Raw genomic sequence first — 11,229 nt, 5'->3', positions numbered from 1 at the left:
CCCCCCCCCCCCCCCGCCATTTGTCCACACATGAGGTGTGGACAAGGCTCTGACAGTAGCCTTGGGCTGGGCTGTCACCAGCCACCAGAGGACACCCTGCTCCAGAGACTGATACACGAGGGCATCTGAATGTCACCTGATTACCTCTGCCACATCTTCTCCCACACGTGCAAGCAATCACTGCCACCTCCATGTCTACCCCTGTTCCCCGAGCCTGGAGAACCCTCCCCGGCCCCCCTGGCCCCCACTGTTCCTGTGGTGGGGAGACCTTCACTCACTTTTCTGAGCCCTCAAAGAACCTCCCCTTCCTGTCTCGCCACCTCCGCAGCCACAGAGTGAGCCTCCACTCAGGGCCCACCAGGGGCTGTCCAGATCCTCCCGAATGCCCCACCACAGTGGCAGCTGCCCCACTCAGGGGCTGTCTCCCCTCCAGGAACTGCGGCCGACCCCAGCTGACCCCATCCTAGCCCAATGGTCACCTCACCCAGAGGGCAGGGTCTCTACAATGCATCTTCCAGTGGCTGCTAGGCCAGCCTGGCCCCTTCCTCACTGCTGACTGAGGTTTCTAGACGCCAGGTCCCACAGGCTGGCCTAGGACCACAGCCCTGACTGCTGGCCTCAGAGGGCAGCACCCTACAATCCCTCGTGTGTAGCACCAGAGAAAGGCGATGGAGACCATGAAGGACTGGCCACAGTCCTTTGGGGGAGAAAAGAAGGCTTCTACTCAGTCACACACCTCCTGACCTCAGCCAACCTGCAACGTGCGTGCTGAGACACCATGGGGACAAATGAGGGCCAAGCACTGAGTGATCTTACATGAGCAAGTGACGCGTGTGGCCACATTAAACACATGGTGTTTTCACTTTTATGTTTTAAGGTAAATATCAAGTATGACTCACCAGACAGAAGCCACACTGCTGGTGCTGATGGGAAGGCCCTGGGAGCAGCACGTGGGGCGGTGTGGATGATTCTCCCTAGACAAGGATCTCTATTTTTTCAACCTTTCTGCACAAATGTTACAGAAATCCTGGCCCCATGTCTTCTGGCGGCAGCAGCGGCAGTTCTATCTCCAGGGCATACCATGACCTGGTGCTGTCAAACCTGCAGGGTCTTGGCCCCTGGATGGGGCTTACAGGCTGGTGTGGGCCCAGGGGAGCAGCTGGAGAGCGCTCCACCAAGCCGCATAGGAGCCCCACGGAAACGAGCTCCCAACTTCAAATGTGTGTGCTGGGTGCCGACACATGGGCATAGTAAGCGTCTATGTACCATGGTATCACTCACACCCCAACCCAGAACATATTATACAACACAGAAAAGATGGACAACATGTAGATGAAAGAAACATTTTTCAACATCTTAATGTGAGGCCTTCCCACCATCATTGGCTAATATTCTCAGGTACATTATTTTCTTAGGGAAGGGTTCAGAATGAATAACAAAAGACTTACATCCACTTCCCATGGTTTTCTGGGTATTTTTTGGGGGGCCAACCCCTCAGACCCCAATGAGCCCTCTGTTCTGCACCATGTCCCTGGGCAGGAAAAGGGCTGGGCTGGGCTGGACATGCTCTTGTTAGCTTGTTTTATACCCAGTACTGTCTTCACTCTGCAGCTTGCTTTTGGTACGGGAATTTTTAAAACGATGCCACCATGGAGAGAGGAGTGCATACACCCAATCTGCTTTGGTGCTGACCATACCCTGCTGCTCTGCCCTACCACCCTGGGAGCCCCTCCCCTGCAGACTCCAGGATACTGGCTCCTAAACCACATAACCACAGTCCTACTGCTGCACCTAAGAAAATGAATCTTCCACAAGTCCCCACTCACATTTCTTGAATTGTCCTGTGGAGTTTTTTATAAGCCTCCCAACCCAGGACGCCATCAAGGTTCATGTGCCACATTTGGTTTTATGTTTCTTTAATCTCTTTAAGCCCAGAACCACTCATGAGGTTGAGCTGCATCAAGGGCCAGTTATCCTGCAGCAGAAAACTTATTTTTACTATTTGTTTTGTGACCACTATTTAAATCCGCTAATAGAGTTCCCGAATCCATTTAACTGGGCACAAGCAGGCAGAGGCACATGGTCACCCCCGCGAAGCTCCAGGATGCTGTAGGGCCCCTTGCACGTTGAGCTGCACGAATAGGGAGCTCTATGCCAGCCGCGGCTGCCAGCACTGACACACATGTTCAATCTTTTTCTAAATTTTAGGTTCACTCTCCTGCCTGATGCTCCAATGGAGTCACCAAGCTGCACCTGCCATTAAATCCCACCCAGGACCCTTGCCATTCTTACACCAAGCATGGGATCCCGAATCCCCAACTCTGAATGTGCTGTCATCCCACTCAGAATCATGTCCTCTCTTCAACCACCAGTGTGAAGAGGACAAGCTACCAGGAGAATTATGTTCTACAAGGCAAACTTTGACACTGGGACCTGGAAACCCAGACGCCATTGATTAGTCAACAGCAATCTAAACAATGCACTCATAAAGCCGGGGAATGCAAATGTGGCTGGGACTCTCAGGAGGGCACTGGTGGTCATGAGAACAGGGTGGCACCTGTCCTGAGCAGGAGCGGGACAGCAAGTGTGACCCCAATCTGCTGGGCTCTGCAGCCCCCACCTCTGCTCCTGCCCTGTCCCAGCAGCCAGGCATGGCCCCGTCTCTGTGGGGCCCTCTTCTCTCCAGGGAAGCCGGCCACCCAGGCCTTGACTCTTTTCAACCCTGTCAGAGATACTCAAGACATCAACAGCAGGACTGGGATGTGTTTATGAAAAGAACCCAAATCCTAGCTCAAGCCACAGGCACAAAGCACAGCCCAACACACAGGCCTGACAAGGGGCAAGGTGAGTGAGTGTGGCCCTGGCGGCAGCTGGAGAGGGCACTGCTGGAGTATGCCCAGGAGGAGCTCGCCAGTGCCAGGGCAATGGGACAGAAAGGGCAAGCCAAGTCCGAGCTCCCAACGTAAAGGAAACAGTAGCCATGTTTCCTTTACATCGTCTTGGTATTTCCAAGCAGGCAGCATAACATCTTTGATCACACACATACACACTCTCTCTCTCTCTCTCTCTCTAAGTCTATCTGCCTGATAGCTTCCTTCAGGTCTGGATTCTACCTCTGATCTTCTTTGTCCTGGCAAGCTTGTCCTCCCCTCTGGCCTGCCAGGGGCATACTCTGCTTGCTCACTTTTATACTCCAAGGTCCTTAACTTCAAAGGGAGGAGGGGACACACACACACGATCTATTTTAAGTCTATCTGCCTGATAGTTTCCTTCAGGTCTGGATTCTACCTCTGACCTTCTTTGTCCTGGCAAGCTTGTCCTCACCTCCAGCCTGCCAGTGGCATACTCTGCATGCTTATTTTTATACTCCAAGGTCCTTAACTTCAAAGGGAGGAGGGGACAATCTAGAAAGCTGGCCAAAGTGAGATGCAACAGTGGGTTCCAGAGATGACCACAGCCCAATGCAGGGCCTGACCTGCAGGCTGCACTGGCCCCATGACCACAGACCTCCCTGCAACTGGGGCTCACCCTCTCCATGTCCCCTGCACAGCGCCCCTACAGGCCAGGCAGCACTGGGTGAGAGGGAGGAGGGGAGGCCCCAATCAGGGTGACTCTGCCCAGCTTCAAACACTCCCACACACCACAAGGGCTCACCTTTGAATGCAACCTCCCAGCGACCTTCCAAGGAGCGGTTCCGGCCGGTGATAACATACTGATACCCAACCCACAACCTGCAGGGAACAGAGACAGAGAGAGATCTCAGCGGCAGGAGGGATGCAGCCATCAATGACTGTGTTTTCTGTTTTTTGTTTTGTTTTGTTTTTTTTGAGACCGATCTTGCTCTGTTGCCAGGCTGGAGTGCAGTGGCGCGATCTCGGCTCACTGCAACTTCTGACTTCCTGGTTCAAGCAATTCTCCTGCCTCAGCCTCCCAAGTAGCTGGGATTACAGAGGCCCGCCACCACGCCTGGTTAATTTTTGTTTTTTTTGTTTGTTTGTTTTTTAGTAGAGACGGGGTTTCACCATATTGGCCAGGATGGTCTCGATCTCCTGACCTCATGATCCACCCACCTCAGCTTCCCAAAGTGCTGGGATGATTGTTTTTTAATAGCTATACTGACCTCCAAAACACTGAGCTTCTAACATGAGACACTCATGTTACAATGCATTAAAATTCAAAACAAGGAAGTTCACAGGACAGGAAAACTTTTATCTCAGGGAACTCTTGCCAAGACTGTTTCTATGAGCTGAACCGATAAAGCTTTCACAATTTAAGCAAGAACAATCTTATTCTTGGTAGACATGAAACCCCATGAATACAACTCTGTGACTATGCTAAAACCACAGAACAGGGCACTCCACATGGGTGAGTTTCATGGCATGTGAATTGCATCTCAATAAAGACATAAGCCCCTGCAAATATCCACTACCATGGAGGCTGAAAACACTTGCACGGCTTCCTGCTCAGAGCCAGCCTACCTCAGGCCTGCAGCCTGCTCCTGAGTACGCAGGCCTAGCACTGAAGGGACCTTGCACTGGGAGCTGGTTGACCGCCATAAGCTCCTGCCTAGTCTGTGCCCCTTGGCTCAGCTATCCAGCCCCAAGCCTGGAGATGCCCATCAGCAGGTCTCCCTGCATGGCAGGAGCCCAGGGATGGCACACTCAGCCCTTGGCCTGTGCTGTGCAACCACACGGCTGTCCTCAGAGACGAGGCTGCCCTGCCCTCTGGGCTATGCCCTCTTGCTTCTCCACTGGACTCACAGGCCTGTCTTCAGGGGTCAGTACAACAACCTGTGAGCTAAGAGTTAGTTTCCGCCCTTTGTAGCTACAGGACAAACAACTCCGTCTTGTGATTTGCCAAAGTCACACAGGGCACAACTGTGGAGTCAAAACCCAGCTTAGGTCTTGAAGTGAAGGACCCCTTGCTTTCTCAGGGGGAACCCCCACCTACTGCACACCCCTCACACCAGGCCCAGAAGCCCCACACCAAGCAGCTCTCCCCACACAAGCCAGCACCCCCAGGTCCACTGCCTGCCCTTAGCAACTGCAGCTGTACACACAGAGGGGGACCAATGAAAGGGGCGACCCCACAGTCCCACAAAGTAGCAGCAGAGTCCAGCCTGCCCCTGCCCCCAGGCCCCTCCACCGATCCCAATGCACACTCCAACCCATGGATCTCCTGGGCTTCCAGTGGGCGAGCTGGTCTTCCCAACCTGCTGTCTGCCAGATGTGCCCCAGGAGAGGAGTTTACTGAGTGGTCAGAGGCCATGTGCTCAGTAGTCATCAGACTCTGACTCCAGGCCCCCCAGGTCCCCAATTCAGGACTCACTTGCGCTGGTCCTTCCAACCAAAGCTCCGCTCCGGCTGGTCCCATTCCTGGGCCAGGACAAAGCGCAGCTCCTGGTCGGTGGAGAAGGTGGCGAGAGAACCATTCAGGCGCTGGCAGGTCTGCGCGGCATCCCAGTAGTTCTCCCCGCTCAGGTAGACCCTGTAGCAGCTGGCCGTGCCTTCGTAGTGGTGCCACCCTGTCGGGCACTTCCCTAGGAAACATAAAGGACAGAAGGGGAGTTGTCCCCCAAGTTAGGATCCAGCTCCAAAATGGAAATTCTATGTGCTCCATGAGGGACAGGCACACCTTGTAAATCACCCTAGAGAAGTGGGGAAACTGAGGCTCAAGAGAACAAGCTCGGCTTCTGAAACCACATTGCAGAAATGCTCGTTTCTCTAAAACAGATTCAATGATCCAAGTACATTTGGTGACTCCTCCCACTTCTATAACATCTTTTAATTTATTAACTAGTCAAGATTGGCTGCTGAATTATGTCTTGTAAAGCGGATTTCATCCTCTGGGTTAACAACACAGCACAACACCCATGCAGTTCACTTTGGGCCCTGCTTCCAATGCCCAGCTCTCCTGACCTCCGCTGCCAGTTAGCCCACTCCCCTCTCTTCCTTTTCTACTTACATGAGCATCTGCAGTGGGGGCTGGCCAACCCTCCACTGTTTTAAAACAGCAGCTCAAAGGAAAACAGCTTGGGAGGGCCATGACATTGTGTAACCTGCCCCTGCCTCCCACAGGTAAACAAAATAAGCGATGCCACAGCTGACAAAGCTGAGGATCCAGCCAGCACTTGAGTACCAATGAGTCTGGCCAGCGTCTTCTCACTTCCCCACCCATCACTTCCAACTCCTACACCTACACATGGGAATGCCTGGTAATTTACAGCTCACCCTAGGTAATATCAGTGATCTGTTTTACAGACTCTTTAACCTTCAAATATTGGGTACCTCATCTTAGTATACTGGAGAAGAGTAACAATTGTTAGCAAAGCCAGTTGTAAAATTAAAAATGCCACTTTTAAAGTGCATCTATGTCTTCTGGCACTAATAAAACTTCTAGAGACGTTATCGCCATGTATTTATTATGTAAGCATGTGTGTGTGTGATGTCTTCACAAAGGCACATAGATTACAGAGAAGGAGGGGCAGCCCTGGCCCCTAAGCATGGCCACAGCTGGACAGCATGATCTGCTCACCGTGAAGGGTACACCTGAATGTGCAGGGAAGCTATTTAGGTGCAGACAAAGAATCAGAGGGCTGGGCACAGTGGCTCACGCCTATAATTCCAGCACTTTGGGAGGCTGATGTGGGCAGATTGCTTGAGCTCAGGAGTTTGAGACCAGCCTGGGCAACAGGGAAACCCTCTATCTACCAAAAATACAAAAAAATTACCAAGGGGTGGTGGGGCACACCTGTAGTCCCAGCTACTCGGGAGGCTGAGGTTGGAGGACCACTTGAGCTCAAAAGGCAGAGGCTGCCTGCAGTCAGCCAAAAGTGTGCCACTGCACTCCAGCCTGGGTGACAGAGTGAGACCTTGTCTCAAAAAAAAAAAAGAAAAAAGAAAAAAGAAAAAACCCCACGGCATCAGCTCTCGAGAAGGTGTGGTGCACATTCATTGCGTGTTTCCTAGGTGCCACACCAATGCATGCAGCCTGACCACATTCCCCACAGGTGGCTCTGCACCGTCTCCATGGAAAGGTGAGGATGCCGAGGCAGGCAGAGGCCAGGCCCCTATTTCATGCAAGGTGAGAGGAAGTCCTGTAGGGAGAGAAGCTGGTTGGAGCATGGAGGGAAGGAGACCTCCCAGGAGGAGAGCCAGCTGGCTGGGGCATGGAGGGAGGAAGTGCTCCTGTGCACTGACTCATCTTCTTTATGTTCGGAACTTGGTGGAGTTGCTTACTATCCAGGCAGAAGTGCTGTCTGTTCAAAACTGAACAGACAGGCAAGCGGAAGGAAGAATACGGAGCCAAGCATCAGGACCCCCTGGGGCTGCACTGTGAACTGCCCCTTCCCTACAGGCATCCTCTCAGTCTCAGTGTCCTCACACACCAAGCCTGTGTACCACACTTCCACTGTGGAGACCCCTTCGGGCTGTGGGCACAGGCTGGGGACAATGTGCATCACCAGGACATTTGTTCAGCCCTGCTTCAGCTGCACGGACATGCATGACCACCTGGAAACACCTGGCCCCACTCTGGGCACCCAAGGTTGGTGAGGGTTCTGCCAGAAGCCTACCTGGTCACCTCTGAGGTACTCCCCAGTGCTAAGAGTCTGGGGGCTGAGGAGTAACACAAGCAGACAGGTCCAAGGCAGGGGCTTGGTCCTGCCTGGCCCACAGCTGCTGCTCAGCGTACCTGGGCACCTCACACCTGAGCGGGTCTGCTCAGGGCCATTTCAATGGTGGCTTTTCCTTCCCTCAACCTTCCTTGATGATCTTACACCCCTTTAAAATTTCAATGTCATAGGTAATTTATTAAATAACTAATCATCTTTAAAAATTTTCTTAAAATGGCCGGGAACAGTGTGGCTCATGCCTGTAATCCCAGCACTTTAGGAGGCTGGGGTGGGTGGATCATCTCAGGTCAGGAGTTCAAGACCAGCCTGGTCAACATGGTGAAACCCGGTCTCTACTAAAATACAAAATTAGCCAGGCATGGTGGCACGTGCCTGTAATCCCAGCTACTCGGGAGGCTGAGACAGGAGAATCACTTAACCTGGAAGGCGAAGGTTTCAGTAAGCTGAGATTGAGCCACTGCACTCAAGCCTGGGTGACAAGAGCGAGACTCCGTCTCAAAATCAATCAATCAATCAATCAGGAGTCAAGCCTTCCCATTCTATCAGCTGTATCTAAACTCAGAGCTGGTTTCCCCATTTATAAAAGGGAATAATACAACTTTGGAATTTCCAAGGGCCAGTGCCTTCTGGCCCTGAAAGGCAGTCACTTTGTGAGAACAAGCAGCCTGGTTTCAGAGCCGGCTGACTTCCCAGGGCCTTGAGTGACATACCACCACTCCAGAGCTGGGTGACTGCGGGTGGGTCATCATGCAGCCTCATTCATTCATTCCCCCCACTGGCCTCCAAGGGCGGTTTTGAGAAACCCCTCATGCAGCACAGTAGCGCTGGAGAGGCAGGGGTCGTGTCAGGCTTGCACTCCCCAGTGTCCCAGTCAGGGCAGGTCTGCAACTTACTGCTGAAGCGAACAGGCTGCGCCACATTCACTGCATGGAAGTGCGTAGGGTCGCCTCCTCGGGCCCGCCCCTGCCGCGGATCCACAGCCTCCTTCCCATGGTGAGGACGCGCCTCCCCCGTCACTTCTGAAAGCAAAAGGAGATGTGTGCTGTGAGTCCTGCCTGTGCAGCTGCAGCCTCCCTGGGCAGCACGGTTCAGACTACTCAGGGGTGCAAGGCTGTAGGGAGGGCCTGTAGCACAGAGTCCAGCAATGTAGGCTTTCTTTAGAGCCCTATGAAACACTGCTGCTCGCATCAAATGGGTCCCCTGTGCTTCTTATTAAAATTACGCCTTGGCAGTTTTTGTTTTTTAAGTTACTGTTGTGAAATGGAGGCCCTCTTCATTGCATTTTCTAACAGGTCATTGCTAGCACAGCAAAGGGTCCTGCATAAATTAAAATCCCTCAGCAGCTCCAGTCCCGTGGGGATGGCCCATGAAGGAGTCCTCGCCAGAGCCCAGGCTGCCCCTGCCCCTTCCTCGAGGGCCTTCTCTCCCAGTACAGAGACCCACATGTGCAACCTTCCTCTGCAGCCCTTGTCCTGGGGCCTGAGCTGCCTGTCTGTCCCCCTGCCTGCTGGTCCCCCAAGGCTGTGAAGGCCTCCAGGCCAGGACCTCAGTATGTTCCTGTCTGGCTCTTTGGTGCTTGGCACAGGCCCTGGTGTGCAGCAGGTCTCAGTGCATGGTTAGAAGGTGTGAACAGGCAGCTGAAGATGGGGAAATAACTATAGTTTCATGCAGCATGATCTAATAGTAATTTGCACACCAGTCCTTCCATCCACATACACTCTCTTTTGTCCTCCAACCCCCTTGTGAAAAAGGAGAACCACGCTCCTCCTGTCTCACAAGGTGAGGGGCAGACTCAGAAAAGGGAAGTGACTTACACAAGGTCATGGTGCAGGGAAGAGGCTCCTCATGGGCCTACCCACCTCCCACTCTGTCTGTACAGGTGTACCTTGATGCGTCATGAAGGGCATTGGGTACAAGGTCAGGTCAGGTGGGCAACAAACTTGGTCTGCAAGGCTGCACACAGACAGACGCCTGCCAGCAAGTGCACTCTGACTGCACATGGCTGAGTGGGGCCTCAGCTCCCCAAAGGAAGTCACAGGGAGGGTTAGGAGGCCTCCTGCAAAGCCTGCTTCCCTGACTCTGAGCCGGCAGTCAGCCCCACCTGACAAATCCCTCTCCAGCAGGTTGGCTCTGCTGGTGTCCTATAGACTTTGCAGTGGTTTTTATTTAATAAAAAATCCACATGCTTTTTTTTTTCTCACGATAAAGTAACAAACATTCAATGTGAAATGCTAGAAAAATACAAAAGTTTGAAAAGACAATAAACAACAAAGGCCATACTTAACTATGTGAGCATCTGCCCCTCACCCAGTCTCTTTCCTACACAAATCTTTAAGAATACTGGGATCACATCAGACACTCCATTTCACGACTTGCTTTGTAAGCTTAAGATTATAAACAGCTTTCTATATTTTTTAATGGGTTTAGGAACATGACTTTTGATGGCTGCATAGTATTCCATGAATGGATTTCTTTCGTTCCCATAATCTCTATGGTTTAAGGTTAAACTGTTTGCATTTTTTTCATTATTCTACAAAAGGCTGCCTTGAACACCTTGTACCCAAGTCTGTATGTAGTCCTATTTCTGAGACTCTGGATACTCACTCAGTACTTGATAAGCATAGTTCCATAGCTCCTGCCAGGCATGTGATGGGGATGGGTTGTTATTCGACTGGGAATCACTAAAATACAAAATACGCTACCTGTGTCCAAGATACCTTCAACACAAAGTGAAGACCTCAAAGGGAGAAGCATCTTCAAGGCTTGTGTTTTTTGGTAGAGGTGCCTTTGGGGTACTTTACCACTCCAAAATACAACCTAAGGACCTCAGTGTGGGACAGTAGCTGGCACCATGACAGGCTTGATGCTGTAAACATGCAGTACTAGGGGACCATCAGCTCTTCAGGACTGGTCCCATGTCCTGAGCCATGCTACCTGCAGCACCCGACACTCTGGGCAGGAGACCCAACCCACAGAACTCGCTGGTAGCTCTGATGCAGGCCAGGGCTCGCAGGGATGCAGCCACTGGGATGGGGCATCAGCACGCAGTGGAGAAGAGAAGAGCCACCTGAGCTTCTGAGGAGCTGGACCTGAGACTAGAAGCTGAGAAAGAACAGAGGGGCTTCCTGGCAGATGGAGCAGCTTTGGCAAGGGGCAAAGGCAGACACATCTGGGACAAACCTGAGGCCAGGCCTGGGTGTCGCTGGAGAATGTCATTGAACTTAAATTCAACATCTCCCTCTGCTTAAATGGGCAAGACCTGTGGCTCCACTTTGTATCGTGGCCTCTTCCCCAAGCCAAACACAGTACCGGTAAAACTGCTCATACAAAGACAAGATGAATTGAGGGCAGAGGAAAGGAAAGAGAAAGAAGAGGTAACAGAGGGAGAGTGCTGCCAAGTCACATGGATGCCAAAGACCAGGTTGTTCCATGTTGACTGAGTGAAGCCATCTGCCCCCTGGGTGGGAGACGAGGTGAAATATTTCAGACACATAACCAGAAAGACAAATGGTGATAAAGGACACTACTCTGTTGAGCAGGCTCCTCTGGATTCAGGTGGCGATTGTGAGCCCTTTCTTTTTCCCATCATGTGTCTT

General features: G+C 52.2%; 1 protein-coding gene across 1 annotated transcript in view; it reads right to left on the bottom strand.

Moving 5' to 3' along the window:
• LOC108518383 (integral membrane protein DGCR2/IDD) overlaps positions 1-11,229 on the bottom strand; it is an 89,098-nt gene that overhangs the window by 23,872 nt on the left and 53,997 nt on the right. Inside the window, 3 exon segments of the mRNA XM_017856668.1 lie at positions 3,655-3,731; positions 5,329-5,539; positions 8,527-8,652. Of these exon segments, the coding sequence (XP_017712157.1) occupies positions 3,655-3,731; positions 5,329-5,539; positions 8,527-8,652 (414 nt within the window).

Source organism: Rhinopithecus bieti, unplaced genomic scaffold, assembly GCF_001698545.2.
Source record: "Rhinopithecus bieti isolate Rb0 unplaced genomic scaffold, ASM169854v2 scaffold_44745, whole genome shotgun sequence".
In the NCBI taxonomy this organism is placed as follows: Eukaryota; Metazoa; Chordata; class Mammalia; order Primates; family Cercopithecidae; genus Rhinopithecus; species Rhinopithecus bieti.
Note: the sequence above shows the minus strand (reverse complement) of the source record. Positions and strands in the feature narration are given on the sequence as shown.